Source organism: Chrysochloris asiatica, unplaced genomic scaffold (genome assembly GCF_000296735.1).
Source record: "Chrysochloris asiatica unplaced genomic scaffold, ChrAsi1.0 scaffold00277, whole genome shotgun sequence".
Lineage (NCBI taxonomy): Eukaryota > Metazoa > Chordata > Mammalia > Afrosoricida > Chrysochloridae > Chrysochloris > Chrysochloris asiatica.
Window position 1 is genome coordinate 1,005,484 of NW_006408795.1, and position 17,871 is coordinate 1,023,354.

The 17,871-nt window shown below is 41.4% G+C and overlaps 1 protein-coding gene across 1 annotated transcript in view; it reads left to right on the forward strand.

The window, feature by feature from the left end:
* The window catches only part of VIPR2 (vasoactive intestinal peptide receptor 2), a 220,151-nt gene that overhangs the window by 42,350 nt on the left and 159,930 nt on the right, over positions 1-17,871 (forward strand). The window contains exon 3 of the mRNA XM_006874432.1: positions 17,763-17,860. Coding sequence (XP_006874494.1) covers positions 17,763-17,860 — 98 coding nt within the window. The remainder of the gene's footprint in view (positions 1-17,762; positions 17,861-17,871) is intronic.

The window sequence follows — 17,871 nt, forward strand, 5'->3', positions numbered from 1 at the left end:
CAGCAAGAGCATCAGTTTCCTTTGGTAAATTCTAGACATTTCCTTCCTGAGTGGAATCATGAAACAACTGTACGCATCATGTGACAAATGTGATTTTTATAGAAAAGAAGAATGTCAAGCTTTCTGATGGAGTAATCCACACCAAACCAAACAAAGAGCAAAGAATTTGTTAAGGGAGAGAAACTCCAAGGAAACATTTGTACAGGTTCCCTCCTTTGGTAGGAACCAAATAAGCCCACAATGAAAATCCAGAGAACCAAAAAATATCTAAGATGTGACATGACACAGAGCAGGAACTTTAAATTTGCCTTCAAATATGGAAGGGGCTGAGGGTCTGAAGAAGGAGTCCGGCAGCTCCAGCATTATTGTATAGGAGTTTATTAAGGTCTTACTCATGAGGCAAGCCCTGGGCAATGATAGGGCTGACTTGAATCTCCACATCCCCCTGGAAAATGAAACCAAACCCACTTAACACAGTCGATTTCAACTCATAGCAACTCTATTGCACAGAGAACTGCTCCCTAAGGTTTCCAAGGCTGTGAATCTGTATGGAAGCATTCAGCCGATCTTTCTCATACCCAGGTTCTTGTTTGCTGTTAAGTGCCATCAACTCGGTTCTAACTCACAGCATAGGCACTATGGTGTCCACTTTTCTGGTAAATTTCGCCTATTTCCTATTAGCCATGTCTTTGGTCTCCTGGCTGACTCACCAGTTGTATGGATGGGGGACCAACCCCACTTACTGCTATGGAGTCAGTCTGGGCTAGTAATGATCCTGCATAGGTTTTCTGAAGCTATCAATCTTCATTGGAGCAGAAAACCCTATCTTTCTCCCATGGAGCTGCTGATAGGTTTGAACTGTTGGTTTTGGGGTTAGCAGCCCAGTGCTTATCATAAGTGCCACCAGAGTTCCTTGAACAGGGACCAATAACTCTTAATTTGCTTCCAAATATGGCAGAGAGCCCTAAGAATGAGGTGGTCAGCTCCAGGATTATGGTATACGAGTTTATTATAGGGATTATTTACAAGGTGAGCTATGGGACTCAGGTCTCAGAACTCCTGCTGCTCTCAATCCCCAGTGGGAAGCAGGGGCTTTTATAGCCTTAGTGAACCAAGATGACTCCATGGCAGAACTCCAGACCTCCAAGTCCACCTTAGCAGGTATTATGTAAGTGTGATTTAGCAAATGGAAATAAGCTAGTGGAAAGCCAGAGTATGACCGTATTCAACCTATCAAAGCCCATTGCCCCTAGAGATGATACTGTTGTTATTGTTAGATGCCATCAGATGAGTTCCAACTCATAGTGACCCTATGCACAGCAGAACAAAACACTGCCAGGTCCGATGCCATCCTCACAGTTGCAGTGTCTTATTTAGAGTCTTTCTCTTTTTCGTTGACCCCTCACTTTACCACACATGATGTCTTTCTCCATGGATTGTCCCTCCTGATAACATGTCCAAAATACGTGAGAGAAAGTCTTGCCATCTTTACTTCTAAGGAGCATTTTGGTTGTATTTCTTCCAGGGTACATTGATGTTCTTTGACAATACCATAGTTCAAAGGCATCAATTCTTAAAAAAAGAACAGTTGACTTTAGACACTGTTGAGAATATAAGTAAGCTTCTACTTGTTCCTTCAGGATTTAGGTTTTCAGAAAGAAATGAGAAAAGTTGACTCCTTTGAGCCTCGATATCTAATTGCTGCTGCTGCCTGCCATCGTATCAGTTCCGACTCATGGTGATCCTACATAGGGTTTTTTGTTGTTAAGTGACGTCAAGTCGGTTCTGACTCATAGTAGCCATCCTATTCTGAGGCTTTTAAATCTTCATGGGAGCAGAAAACGTTATTTTTCTACTGTAGATCGGTTATGGATTCGAACTGCTGACTTTTTGGTTGGCATCCCAATGTATAATCCACTATGCTATTAGGACTCCTTTTAGTGACTAGGATCATACTTTCTTATTTTCAGGAATCATTTGGTTTATTAAACTAACTCCTTTCACTTTTCAATTCCCCATTTGTTCTCTTAGCTTTGCTATTGTTTGAATATTTGAAGTTTTTTTTCTGAGATCCACAGAAAGTCAAAAATCTGTGGCTAAATGGCTGGAGAAGTAGACACATCTGTTTCCAGGCTTACTCTATGGTTGTTTACAGGCACTTGAGCTGGCAGACATACCTTGACTCCTCCCTGAAAAGATGACTGTTTTGTTTTGTAGGTCAGTTGGAACAGGTCTATATGGTTCTCATTGAGCCTTACTTTAGTGCCAGACAAGACTCAAAGCCTTTTCAATGATGTAAAAGCTGCTCCTGCAGCACGTAAAAGTGATCGTAAAGAACGTGTTGCTAGTAAGGGTTGATTGGATCATTACAAAGTGAAGGCATATTTACATGTTAAAGTCGGGCTTCAAAGATGGTGGCTGCCTCTGCCATTTCGAATGTGTGTGGCTTTCCACAGTCCTGCCAATCATCAATCCTCACGCATCAGGATTCTGAAAGGGCTCATTGTACTTCTTCTGAGTCTTACATCACAGGGCTTTGACCTGCAATTTTTCCTATTGGGTTACCAAGAAGTTGTTGGCTAAATGCCGTCAAGTCAATTCCGACTCATAGCCCTTTTTACAGGGTTTCCAAGGAGCTACTGGTAGGTTTGAACCACCGACCTTATGGCTCGCAGTCCAGTGCTTATCTTACAGTACTACACCAGAAGTCTGCTTACCATGATGAATCACCCAAATTGTAAAAATTCTGCTCTGTTCTTGTTTCCCTTTACCAACAAGAATTGGTTCACAGACCGCATTACAGGACAACTAGGAATTGTCCATAAATTGGACAATTGTAATCCACAGCTGACTGCTTAAGTGATTCAGTTTTTTCTGTACAGAAAAACTGAAGATACAAGTGGAAATCAGAAGTACCTAATCCTTTGAAGAAGTCCTGGTATGGTGCAGTGGGTTAATGCACCAGACTGCAAAGCTGTTTGAACTACAGGGTCGGTGGTTCAATCTCACCAGTCGCTCCTTAGAAACTCTATATAGGGTCGCTATGGGTCGGAACCGACTCGACGGCACTTAACAACAACAACAAATCCTTTGAATACTATGTAGAACTCACTTTTCTCTTAGGCCAATTCCAAAGGGTAAGAGCTGAGAATTAGTAATGAATCAGAGAAGAGTAGATTCAGAATAGCAAGGCTTTGTTTCATGTCTTCTCATGTTATTATTTTTAAGTGCTGTGGAGTTGGTTCTGAATCAAAGCAGCCCTGTTGCAGGGTTTCAAAGCTGTAAATCTTTGCAGGAGCAGAAATTATCATCTTTCACCATGGAGCAGCTGGTGGGTTCGAATTATCAACCTTGGGGTTATGGGCCACTGTGCTCTCATGTCTTCTCTGTTGTTGTTGTTGGGTGCCATCGAGTCGGTACCGACTCATAGCAACCTTATGCACAACAGAACAAAACACTGCCTGGTCCTGGGCCAACCTCACAATTGTTGCATTGCTGGAGCCCATTGATGCTGCCACTTTGCCAATCCATCTCATTGGGGATCTTCCTCTTTTTCTCTGACCCTCCAATTTACCAAACATGATATCCTTCTTTAGCGACTGGCCCATCTTGACAATATGTCCAAAGTATGAGAGATAAAGTTTGGCCATCCTGGCCTCCAAGGAGCACTCTGGCTGCACTTCTTCCAACACAGATCTGTTAGTTCTTTTGGCAGCCCATGGCAGTTTCAATATTCTCCTCCAACACCATAACTCAAAAGCATCAATTCTTCTACGGGCTTCTTTATTCACTGTCCAGCTTTTGCATCCATATGAGGTTATTGAAAATACCATGGCTTGGGTCAGGCACACCTTAGTCCTCAAGCTGACATCTTTGCTCTTCAACACTTTAAAAAGGTCGTGTGCAGCAGATTTTCCTAATGCACTGTTTGATTTCTTGACTGCTGCTGCCGTGAGTGTTGATACTCTAGCACTTGCAAAATGAGCTTCTTCTTTACCTTGAATTAAGCAGCTAGAAGGAGTCATTTGTGTGTGCATTAGCATATTGATCTTCTGCAAGATAGAGAACTTAAGTTGCTATAGAGAATCTCAACTTTAAAAATCCCCATATAATCAATAACATTTTTACTAAATGGTCTGGGATATTCTCCTGGACATTCTTAATGGTTGGCTTTTTCTGATCTAATAAAATAATTTTGAGGACTTCCTGAGGAGCATACCAGCAGACTTGTAATTTGCATGTTGGCAAATGCTAGAGCTTCAATTCCAGGACTATCTGTTGTACCCAGCCCCATCTCGTCTAGGCAGGAGCAAACTGGGGCACCCCAGGGTCCAGGTTAGCTTTCAGTCTGGCTCTGCTTTAACTCATTCTGCCACCCTCCAATCTAAGAATGAAAACACAGAGGGTTTTCTTTGGCTTAAGTGCTTAATGTTCTTTTCTTCCAAAGCAGGAAATATACCACTGCCTAGTAATGGATATTCTTTGGGGGGCCATTCCTAGTAAGGGATATTTGACAGTTTCCCTTAATCTGGATGATTGCAGCTAGATAGTTTCTTGTCCTGGTTAATGCGCTGGGCCTTAAGGTCAGTTTGGACTTCAAGAACAGTGCTTCAAGCTCATCACCCGCTCCTCAGAAACCCAATACACAATGCTATGAATCGGAACTGACTTGATGGCACTTAATAACAAGTTTTGTTTTGTTTTTTAAAATTTTTATTGTGAATTATGTGTTAGTTTATAAGGGAGAACGTTATCTTTACATTCATCCTATCGTATTTCATTTCATTGCAATGATTATAATCCCCTGCATGCATTATCAAACAACCAAAGAGTATACCCCACATGCCCGCTCCCCAGCCATCAGCACACAGCTCTTCTCCCTCCCTGAGCCCAGAGTCCCTAGCCACACTGCTTTCCAGGACAGGTCCCACACTTCACTTTTTGCCCTTGATGGATGGTTTCCAGGAATCTCTACTCCTGGACTACAAAATCAACCACGCCCCTCCTTTTGTTACAAAACATCTACCTTTACCTTTCCAACACTCACTGTCAGACCTTATAGCAATCATTCCCTATTGAATCACCGGAGTCTTATCCCCATCACCTTGTATCAGCCCCATCCAGACAGGCTGAAAACAACTCAGTGGGGAGTTTACCTTTCTCTATACCCTCTGGAACTAGGTTTCCTATTGAAAGCTTGTACACTAAGCCCACCCACCCCCCCATTTTGGGTAGCCAATGCCTAAGTTACCCATCCTTGTTGACCCTGTGTACCAAGGGGGGTGGGGGGTGGAATGATCCTTACTGTAAGTTCATCTAATTGTAGAAGAGTACTCTTTTTTTCCCTCTTCTTTCTTCCTCTAGTCGAGTTCTGATCATACAGCCATTGAAGACAAGTCAAATGGGTACTATCTGCAAGTGTAGGTGTTCTTGTACATCTCCCCTCACTTTATATCAGCTGGACCCTTCACCCTCCACTCTAGTCTTCTAGGGCCATGTCCCTGCCCCTGGGCCCAGGAATCTCCAGGTCTTGTCATACTGCTGGCTAACCAGGTCTTAATCCAGGTTAACAGGAGTCTATTGAAAATGGTCGGACTTAGTTAACACTTCATTGCTGTTTTCCCCCACTTCCCTTTATCGGTGACCAACATGGTCAGCAGCAAGACCACATGCCTGCTCTTGTATTCACCTTGAGTTTTAGTATTGGAAGGGGGTTTGCCTTGATGGCTTGCCTTGATGGCTCCCTGGGGAACAACTTGCTTGTTCTTTTAGGAGTCAATCAGACTGCTGTTATTGTTTTTTATTGTGCCTGCTGGTCTTTCTTTCCAGAAGTATCGTCTTCTCTTCTAGCTGCTCCAAGCTGGTCTGCTTGTCCTTTCAAGCAGAAATTTCCTACTTCAGAAGATTCTGAATGGGAATCGGGATTCCACCTATGGTCTTGTGCAATGCAAAGGTTCCCTAGGAAGCCTCCTTCACTGGGCAAGTTCTAGCCCCATTTTGGGTATTCCAATCAGTTAAAGGCTGAAGACAGACTTACAAGCTTTCTATGGTGATGTTTCTGGCTATTCCTTTGTCTCCCTTTCAAGTGTCTATTTTATAATAGTATGCAAAGAAAACCAAGATTCAAAAGACAGCCAAGCATCTTAACATAATTTCCCCACTTTTACCCATTCAAACCATACCTCAATCCTTGTATCCCAGAGCCCTGTTGTTCCACAGATGTGCTTACATCATTATTTACCTCTATCCTATTTAGTCCATGTAAACCTGCCTAACTGTTCTCCCATCCACCTACAATAACAAGGTTCTTGACTACTGCACTGTTGTCTACAGGGAATGATCTTTCTAGAACCATTCAGTAGAGCATATACTGTGGTGACTTAGAGGAACATGACCGTAATATGGATCTGGAGACTAAGTAGAGTTGGGCTGGGGTAACCTCGATTATATGCGAGTGGGCTGAAGGTGCAAGATACAATTCAGCCAGGAGAAATGGAAAGGCTTGATATGAAAGTAAGAAATTGTAGGACCTTAAATCTATAAGTTGCTTTGTAGTTTCCAGAATTATTGTGCATATCTCATAATTATTTATTAAAATAGCCTGTAAGGAAAACTGAGTTATTAGAATACATGCTATAGATTTAATTGTGTACCTTCCACCTCCAAAATATGTATTGTAAATCCCTCCTTTATACTTGTGCTTAGGATGTGCTGATAGCAGTTGGCTAAAGTTAAGCAACTCGCTGCTAACCAGAAGGTCGGTGGTGCAAATCTCCCAGCTGTAGGAGAAAGATGTGTCAATAGGTTTCTGTAAAGATTTACAACCCTGGAAACCCTATGGGCAGTTGTACTCTGCCCTACAGAGTCACTCTGAGTTGTGATGGAATTAACAGAAGTGGATATACCTCTGGTAGCGTAGTGGTTACAAATCGGGTTGCTAACCTCAAGGTCAGCAGTTCGAAACTGCCAGTGCTTCCACAGGAGAAAGATGAGTCTTTCTGCTCCCATAAAGATTTACAGCCTCAGAAACCCTATACAGGGTCGCTATGGGTGGGAACTGACTTGATGGCACTTAACAATTCCATTTGGGAATGTGTTTCATTACTTGTGAGGTGTGTCTTTAATCAGTCTCTTTGGAGATATAAAAGAGATTAAGCCAAGCAAATACAGGAGATGGAGGAATAGAGTTGTGAAGCCACTTGAAGATCAGCCAGAAGCAGAAGCTCAAAAGGGACAAGAACCTTCTTGCAGAACTGACAGAGCGAGAAAGCCTTCCCCTTGAATCGACTCCTCAACTTTGAGAAAATACTTTCTTTTGTTAAAGTCAACGCTTTGTGGTAGTTCTGCTATAGCAACACTAGACAACTAAGACAGTGCACTAGTAATAATTTCAGCCCACAAATATTCAACAAATTGATCTCACTTTTTATAGCAAGCTATTGTGTCTTTTGAGTGCCCATCTTTGAAGGTAAATAGGACTTTTGGGGGACTTTCCTGTCCCATCTAAGGTTTTGAGACTAATGTATTAGTAATTGAGGGAGAGAGGATGTGTGGTTGTTGGCTGTCACTGGTAGCTACAGTAGATCCACTTGACTCTTCTGATTCCATGTGCTTGCGGGTGCCTCAGCAGCGTCTTCCCCCAGGACCCAGCCACCTCTTCTGCAGCAGTGCTGAGGTGTGGGATACAGTTCTTGCAGAGCCTGGGCTGGTAGTGGGAAATCTAACATCGGTATGAGGGGAAGCTATTAAGGATTGGGTAGCTTTTGAATTTCTTTTGTATCATTCATTGTTAAGTGCTGTGAAGTCAGTTCTGACTCATAGTGATCCTGTTTCTGAAGAGCGACTAGTGGATTTGAACTGCCAATCTAGTGGTTAGTAGTCCAGTGAGCACCACAACAGGATGCCCCATTCCCAAAACTATGAATAACGTTGCAAATAAAGGGTATTCCGGCACATTTAATTGTGCTCATGACAAGCCTGCATGTAGACCAAGAGGCAGTTGTTCAAACAGTATTTGTTCAATCTGCATGTTGAGCAGATAATCCAAGAACCTGGATTATATGAAAAAGAATGTGGCATCAAGGTCATTAACAATGTGCGATATACAAATGACACAGCCTTGCTTGCTGAAAATGAAGAAGACCTGAAATGTTTACTGATGAAGATCAAAGCCTGAAGCCTTCAGTATGGATTGCACGTATATGTAAAGCAAATGAAAATTCTCACAACTAGACCAGTAAATAACATCATGCTAAATGGAGAAAGGACTCCTGGGATGGCACTGTAGTATCAGCACTGGACTGGGAACCACAAGGTCAGCAATTCAAACCCACCAACTGCTTCTCAGAAGCACTATCCAGGGTTGCTGTGAGTCAGAACCGATTTGACAGCACTTAACAACAGCAAATGGAGAAAAGATTGAAGTGGTTTGGAATTTTGTTTTACTTGGATCTGCAATCAATGCTCATGGAAGCAGCAGCCAAAAACTCAAATGATACGTTGCATTAGACAAATCTGCTGCAAAATACTTCTATTAAGTGTTCAAGAGCAAATAAAGCAGTTTGAGGACTGAGGTGCACCTGGCCCCAAGACATGTCAATAGCCTCATATGCATGTTACAATTGGATAATGAATAAGGAAGACTGGGAAAGAATTGATGCGTTTGATTTATGGTGTTGGCAAAAAAATAGTGAAAGTATGAAGGACTGCCAGAAGAACAAACAAATCTGTCTTGGAAGAAGTACGGCTAGAATTCTCCTTAGAAGTGAAAATGGCAAGACTTTATCTCTCTTACTTTGTTCTGTAGGAGAAAGATGAGGATTTCTGCTCCCTTAAAGATTTACAGCCTCGGAAACTCTGTACAGATCACTATGAGTCAGAACCGACTCCACGGCACATAACCACCACTACCACCTCTTTGGACATATTATCAGGAGGGACCGGTCCCTGGAGAAGGCCATCATGCTCTTGTTTAGTGAAAGTTAAGATTCAGCAAAAAAGAGGAAAGCTCCCAATGGGATGGAATGGCACAGCTGCAGCAGCAATGGGCACAAATGGAACAACAATTGTGAAGATGATGTAGGACCTGGCAGCGTTTTGTTCTGTTGTGCATAGGGTCCCCTATGAGTCGTAAGGGACGGAACAGCACATTACAACAGCAACCACATACTCCTCCCACAAAGCAATGAGCCAACCATCTGCTCCAAGGAAGATAAGGATAAAGGGAAACTATATGCAAGGGATGGAAGACTGTGGTTCATTATTCTTGCTGCGGTGCTCTTCTCCACCTTTCACAGACATGCAGGATGGACACGCAGGATGGACACTGTGTAGTGCTCTGTCCACTGCATGAGTGAGGATAGGAACACCCAGGCTAGAGTGTGCCTGCAGTTCTAACCCCTCCTTGCCTCCCTGCTTCTTTTTCTTCCTTCCTTTTCTTGTTATTGACACCCCTTATAAGTTTTTCATTTGCCTATAAGCTTGATGATCTTCAGCTACCAATCTAGACATGTTGTTGTTGTTTTTAGGCGTCATCAAGTTGACGCTGACTCTTAGCTACCATACGCACAACAGAATGAAACACTACCTGGTCTTGTGCTAGTCTCATAAACGTTTTTATGCTTAAGCCCATTGCTGCTACTACTGTGCCAATCCATCTCAATTGGAGATTTCCTCTTTTGTGATAACCCTCCACTTTACCAACCATGATGTCCTTCTCCACAGACTGGGCCCTCCTGATAACATGACTGAAATATGAGAAACAAAACTTCACCATCTTGGCTTCTAAGGAGCATTCTGGCTGTAATTCTTCCAACACAACTCTGTTAATTCTTCTGGAAGTGCATGGTACCTTTAATATTCTTCTCTAATACCCTAACTAAATGCATCAATTCTTCTACATTCTTCCTTATTTGTTGTTCAACTTTCACATGCATATAAGGCTATTGAAAATACCATAACTTAGGTCAGGTGCCTCTTAGTCCTCAAACTGACATCTTTGCTCTTGAGCACTTTGAAGAGGTCTTATGTGGTAGATTTGCCTAATGCAATACATCATGTGATTTCTTGGTGCTGCTTCCATTAGTGTTGATGGTTGATCCGAGCAAAATGAAGTCTTGGAGAACTTTAATCCTTTTGCCATATATCATGATGTTATTTGTTGTTCCTTTTATGAAGATTTTTGTTTTCTTTACATTGAGATGCAACCCTTACTGAAAGCTGCAGCTTTTGGCCTTCATCAGTAGTATTTTAAGTACTCCTCATTTTCAGCAAGCAAGATTGTATCATTTGCATATAGTAGGTTGTTAATGAGTTTTCTTTCAAGTCTGATGCCACTTTCTTCTTCATATAGAAAGAATGGATTATTTGCTCAGCATACAGATTGTATAGGGAAAGAATACAACCCTGGCACACACCTCTTTCTGATTTAAAACCATTCAGTGTCCCATGAATGGTTCGAATGACTGCCTCTTGGTTTATGCACAGGTTTCTCATGAGCACAATTAAGTGTTCTGGAATATCCATTCTTTGCAACTTATCCATAGTTTGTCATCCATAGTTGAAAGCCATTGCATAGTCAATAAAGCAAAAGTAAACATCTTTCTGATATTCTCTGCTTTCAGCCAAGATCCATTAATGTCAGCAGTGACAGCCCTTGTCCTTGTCTGAATTTGGGTTGAATTTCTGGCAGTTCTCTGTCAAAAATTGCAGCCATTTTTAAAATTATTTTTAGCAAAATTTTACTTGCATGTGATATTAATGATATTGTCCCATGATTTCCCTATTTCATTGAGTGACCTATCTTTGCCATGGACATAAGTATGTATCTCTTCCAGTCAATTGGCCAGGTAGCTGTAGTCTCCGTTTCTTGGCATAGATGAGTGAGTGCCTCCAGTGTACTGCATCAGTTTGTTGAAAGATTTCCATTTGTATTTCATGAGTTCCTAGAATCTTGTTCTTTGCCAATTCCTTCAGTGCAGTTTGGACTTCTTCCTTAAGTATCATTGACTCTTGATCATATGCTACCTCTTGAAATGGTTGAGCATCAACCATTTCTTTTTGATACAGTGACTCTGTGTATTCCTTCCATCTTCTTTTGCTGCTTCCTGCATCCTTCAATGTTTTGCTTGTTATTGTTGTTAAGCGCTTTCAAGTCGGTTCCGACCCATAGCAACCCTGTATAGGGTTTCTGAGGAGTGACTGGTGAGCTTGAACTGCCAACCTTGTTGTTTAAACGACTTTGCAATCCAGTGCTTTAACCCATAGCGCCACAGAATCCTTCAATATTGCACGGTGAGGCTTGAATTATTCTCCAGGTCTTTCAGCTTGAGAAATCCTGAGCATGCTCTTCCCTTTTGGTTTACTAAGTCCATGTTTTTGCACAAAAATGTTTTTGATAAAGACGTTTTCCTTTATAATACTTGACTTTGTCTTCTCCAGCTGTCCTTTGAATTTTTTTGTTCAGCTCTTTTACCTCCTCATGTTTTCCATTTGCTTTAGTATCTCTACCCCAAAGAGTAAGTTTCAGAGTCTCTTCTGACATTCATTTTGGTCTTCTCCTTCTTTCTTGTCTTCTTAATGACCTTTTGTTTTCTCCCTGTATGATGTTCTTGATGTCATCCACAACTCTTCTGGTCTTTCGGCATGTCTTTTGGGATATCTACTGCATCAAAATTGTTCTTGAGTTGATCTCTAAATTTAGGTGAGATATGTTCAAGGTAATATTTTTGCTCTCATTTGGACTTGTTTTCGATTTCTTCATCTTCAGCTTGAATTTGCATATGAACAATTGATGATCTGTTTCAAGTCTGCCCTGGCCTTATTTTGGCTCATAATTTGGAGTTTTTCCACCATCTCTTTCCAAAGATGTAATCAATTTGATTTCTATATATTCCATCTGGTGAGGAACATGTGTATAGTCATCTTTTATGTTGTTTAAAAATTTGCAATGAATAAGTCATTGGTCTTGAAAAATTGCAGCATGCAATCTCCAGCATTTTTCCTGTCACTAAGACCGTATTTTCCAACCACTATTCCTTCTTTGTTTCCAACCTTTGTATTAGCAATATATCTTGATTGCATGTTTGATTGATTTCAGACTGAAGAAATTGGTAGAATTCTTCAATTTCATCATCATTTGATTAGTGGTTAGTGCACAGACTTTAATAAAATTTGTATTAACTCGTCTTCTTTTTAGGTGCATGGGTATTATTCCATCACAGACAGCATTGTACTTCATGATAGATCTCGAAATGTTCTTTTTAATTATAAAAATTATGTCATTCTTCTTCAAATTGCCATTTCTAGCCTAGTAAACCATATGGTTGCCAGATTGGAAATGGCCAATCCCAGTCCATTTCAGCGCACTAATGTCTAATATATTGATGTTTATGCGTTCTATTTTATTTTTGACAGTTTCCAATTTTGTAGATTCACACTTTGTACATTTCATGTTCGTGTTACTAATGGGTATTTATAGCTACTTCTCATTTTGAGTTCCCGTTCATAAAATGAATGTCACAAAAACACTACATTGGTGTCAACACAGTCAACTGTATTTTGAATGCCTTTTAACCTGAGGACTCATCTTCTGGCACTATATCTGGCTGTATGTTTTTGCTATTCACACTGTTTTCAGCGGCTAAACATTCAGAAGTAGTTCTTTTCTTCTTCCTAGTCTTTTTCTGGATGCTCACCTGAAACTTATCCACCTTGGGTAACCCTGCTGGTATTTAAAATACTGGTGCAATAGCTTCCTGCATCCCAGCAACATGCAAGCCAGTACAGTATGACCACCTGAACAGATGAGTGATCGAATCTGGACATAGTTTGTATTCAAAGAAGTATGGTGTCATATGGAGTGTCCCTGGTGGCATGGTGGCTAAAGCATCTAGCTGGTAACCCAAAGGTGGGTGGTTCCAAGCCAGCAGGCACTCTTCTAGAGAAAGATATGACAGTGTGATTCTGTAAAGATTTACCACCTTGGAAAACCCTACGGGTTCAGCTCTGCTCCCTATAGGGTTGCTATGCATTGAAAACAACGTGATGGCATTGGGTTTGGTTTTGGTTTGGGATATGTCTTGGCTAAAGAAGGAATTAAGTTCCCTGTGTTGCTTTAAGCACATGTGTGGTGCTGTGTGTAGGACTGAGAATGTTATTGTTACCTGCTGTTGAGTTGACACCCCCTGTAAAACATAATGAAATACAAGGGGTTCAAAAACTTCATGGAAAGTAGCATTAAAAGATAATGGAATGTTCCATGAACTTTTTGAAGCCCCCGTATACTTTTGATTCTGCATCATTCTGGTGATCCCCTGCATATTTAAGTCCATCATTGTAGCTATTGTATTGTTCATGTAACTGAAGGGCTCCTTCTGCATCCATGACTTTCTCCTTCACAAAACACAAAGTCTCCTCCAGCAATTGGTTCCTTCTGATGGCACACCCAAAGCAAGCCAATCAGACAATATCCATAAGGTTGTCATTGGCTAATTTTCAGAAGTAGACCACCAGACCTAATCTGTCTTAGTTTGGTAGCTCTCCTGAAACCTGTCCATTATGGCTGGGTGACCTTGCTATTATTGAAATACTGGTGGCACGGCTTCCAACATCACAGCAACATACAAGCCACAGATGGGTGGTGTCATTCTGAGAATAAGTCTTTGAAGAAGACATCAGCAAACAATGAAGCAGCAAATGGAGTAGGATATAGGAAGGTACATGAACTATTAATCTTAAGCATTGAGACTTTAAAGGAACAAGGTAGATGCTTTCAAGGATTTGTAGAAGAGAATGGATGTGCCCTGCCTGCTCACACTGGAGTAGCCAGGCATAATAGCAAAGAGGCTAGGAGTATGTGTTTGACACTCAGACAGACCTAATCTAGTCTGACTGCCACTTCCTGAGAAAGTTCCTTAACCATAGTGTGACAAAAGGATTAGAATAGTGCTTTTCTCAGAGAGTGTTAACAGAATGCTGTAGCAGAGCTCAGAAAGTATCCACTATTTTTAAGTCAACTTGGATTGACCAGAATTTAATGGTTTGGAATGTACCACAAGGGACTCCACTGTCTTAAAAAATAGTGATCCTCTGCCCCCTCCACCCCTTCCATTTCCTGTGGAAGTTCATTTGTTATATTCTCTGTGTTGGTCTCCATAGAACTCCCTGACTTCTAAGCTAGGTGCTGCAATTCCTTGTAGCTGTGCAAAGCCAGGAGCCTTAAACCTTGCTCATTGCACGAAATCAGCATCACAAGTACATTTCTAAGCTGCAGAGAATAAAGTGTAGGAAAAGGAGTGTGCACTCAGCCTTAGGAAGAGGGAAAGCAGGAGGACCTGTCACACGCTCTGTTAATTTGTTGTTGTTATGAAGTGCCATTGAGTCAGCTCCGGCCCATAACAACCCTCCAAGGAGCGGCTGGTGAACTTGAACCGCCGAACTTACAGTCCAGCGCATTAACCTACAGTGCCACACCCCCATGATATGGGCTAAACCGGAGTTGGCAGAGGCCTGAGGCCATCAGATGCTGACCCCTGCCTCTCAAGTTGACCTGCTTGCTTCTGCCCTCAGCCTCCACCATCTACCCTGGTCCTGGGCCACCTCGCTTTGCGGAGTGATAGCCTCAGACATTTCTTTACAAGCCCCCATTCTCTTCTACTTGTCAGGTGGCTCAGAATGAATGTTAAGCTAGTGAAGATGAAGAACTTTCCTGGAGATAACCTCCATTTGATAGGATGTCTCAACTTAAATATTTGACATTGTATTTAAAGGTTTTCTTTGGATTCGTTTTTGCCCTATTAGAAGGAAAGGGTCACACTTCAGAAAGATATACTCAATTACTCTTTTCCACAAAGTGTTGGATTCTGTACACCACTCACAGTTGGGAATCAGAATTTTGTGAGGATTGAGAGCCAGATTTTCTGGGTTTGAAATCTGTTCCCGTTATTTATTAGTTGTGTGTCTTTAGGCAAGTGATAGTGATGTAACTTCCTTCAGCCTCAGCTTTCTCATCTATACACTGGGGATAATAAAAGGACCTACCTCAGTTAGTTTTCAGGAATGAGTTGATATAGAAGGAACCATAGCATGGTAAGTACTAAGTGCATGCCGTAAGTGTCCAGTCAGTGGTAACTGCCATTACTACTACTACTGTTGATGTTTTTATTACTGTTGTTCCTGACTGTGATGGGCAGATTTTTTCCCCCCTCTGTGAGCCTTATTTTCCTTCTCTGTAACATGAGGAAGTTGGCCCATTTCTCTAAGGTTGGCCCATTTCTTTTAAGAGGATATATTTTTTCCATTTATTCACTGTAGTCCTTGGACCTGTGCTACTCCCAGAGCCAGCTGGGAGCCCAGTTCTGGCTACCTGCAGATTCTACCTGCAGAGCCAGCGGGGAGTTGGAGCAGGAAGAAGGGAGACTATAGGAATTAGGACAAACTAATGGATGATGGCCTTAGGAAGAAAATGGCAGGGAAGCCAAAGATAATATTGCTCAGTGGCTTTTTTGAGACCTATACTCCCACCCCAATATTCTTTCCTAGTAGAACCAAGGACTCCTGGGCTCCTTCTGCCTCTCACCCCAGGGGCTTCACAGCTTATACCTACTCCCACCTAAGTACAAATTAACTTAGCTCTCCATCTCATCTGAGTAATCCAAGCAAAAGGAGCCTTGGTAGTGCTATAGGATAAGAACTGGACTGCTAACTGCAAGGTCTGCAGTTCAAACCCACCAGCTACTCTGCAGGAGAAACATGAGGTTTTTCACTCTCATAGAGAGGTACAGCCTCATAAATCCTGTATAGAGTCACTATGAGTTGGGCTCGACTGGATGGAAGTGTTTTGGTGAGAATTAAAGCAGGTGAATGGGTAGACTGCCATGGGATCTCTGTATCATGAACATTATTACTGAACCAGAAAACATGTCGCACATGACAGTTACAGAACCTTGGACATATTATCAAACCTTTTGAATATTATTTTTCTCATATGTAAAATGGGAATAGAAATATCTACCCCCAACAAGATGGATTGGCACAGTGGCAGCAGCATTGGGCTGAAAAGGAACAAGAATTCATTAAGTCGGTGTAGGATTGGCCTGTGTTTCATGCTGTTGTGCATAAGAGTCTCTGTGAGTTGGAACCAGCTCAATGACACCTAGCAACGACAGCATCCAACTACTTCACACAGTTGACCTGAAAATAAAATAACAGATCATACAAGTGAAAACAGTTGCTTACAGTTGCTGAGCCCTAAATGTGGACTCCTGGTGTGGCACTATAGGATAAGCCCTGAACTACAAACCGCAGGTCAGTGGTGCAAACCTAACAGCTGCTCCTCAGAAACCCTATACAAGGTCGCTATGAGTCAGAACCGACTGGATGACACTTAACAACAACAACAACAACAGATGTGTCAAAAGGAACCCTGGTGGCACAGTGGGTTAAGTGCTTGACTGTTAATAAAAGGCTGGTGTCTTGGTATATACTGTAAAGGTGTATAGCCTCAGCAACCTGATGAAGCAGTTCTACTCTGTCCTAAAGAAAATGAGTCAGAATTGGCTCAGTGGTAGTGGGTTTTGATTTTTTGGTTGTTTGATCTTTACAGAAGCAGACAGCCTCATCTTTCTCCTGTGACGTAGCTGGTGGGTTCAAACTGCTGACCTTTTGGTTCCTTAAATATTACAACCTTGTGAACTCTATGAGGTAGTTCTACTGTGACTCTAAGGTCACTATAAGTTGACATCAACTTGACAGCTATGGATTTCTGGGTTTGCTTTTTTTTTTTTTTAAGAGAGTATGAACTAGCAGAGCATGATGGGAAGCAAGATGGCAGTTCTGGCTACCTGCAGATTCTGGCTAACTGTAGTGGGTTCCTTCAAATGTCTGAGCCTCTGCCGCTCTTCTGTGGGATGTGATCTCAATGCCCAGCCAGCACATCTTGTATGGATGTTTCACTGACTGTTAATTCATAGTTAATTCATCCCATAGTTAATTCATCACCATTTTTGTTCCTGTTTAGATCTTTATCCATTTGTTTTTGTTTTTCAGTTGTCTATAAAAAGAATACATTTTAAAAATATAGAGGACATTATTTAAACATACGGTTTGGAATCATTTTAGAGCAAACAATGTAATTGTAAGTTTGTAAATATAAAGCTGCCTTTATTTCATGCATATTTAAATCATATCATTTGTACCATCAGTGACCAAGTACCATATACACTCAGGACACTGTTTATAGGGCAGTGGATGACCGAGGAGACTGGCAAGGAGAAGATACAATTAGGAGCTAGGATAAAACTATAATTGACATCAGAATAATCAGAATTTGATTATAGATGTCTCTTTGATTACACAACAGTTTCTGTTAAGAGATTTCATCGTGTTCTAAAACAAAAAATAATAATAGTATATGTTTTTATTATTACATATAATGTTCTTTGTGGTATACAAAGAATTTTAATTCACCTCTCTTAGGCCTCATTCACAACAATCCTAGAAGGTGGGGTTTACTAACCAGGTTATATGGATAAGAAAATAAGCCTAGAGAAATGATAGGCACACAGTTATTCCGAGGTTAGGCTGGAATGCAAACTTAAGACATCTGGATCTAAGATCATGTCTCCTTCAACTGTGTCTTTGTTGGCCCCTAGGAATTTGGAAGCATTTCCAGAGAGTAATGGGTTAAGCATTGACTAAATTGCTATCCTGAAAGCCAGCTTCCATGGACTTGCAGATAAAATGTATAATCTTTACATTTGCAGGAAACATAAGCAAAAATTGTACAAGTGATGGCTGGTCTGAGATGTTTCCAGATTTCATTAACGCATGTGGCTATAATGACCTTGGGGATGAAAGCAAGGTAAGAGCTTC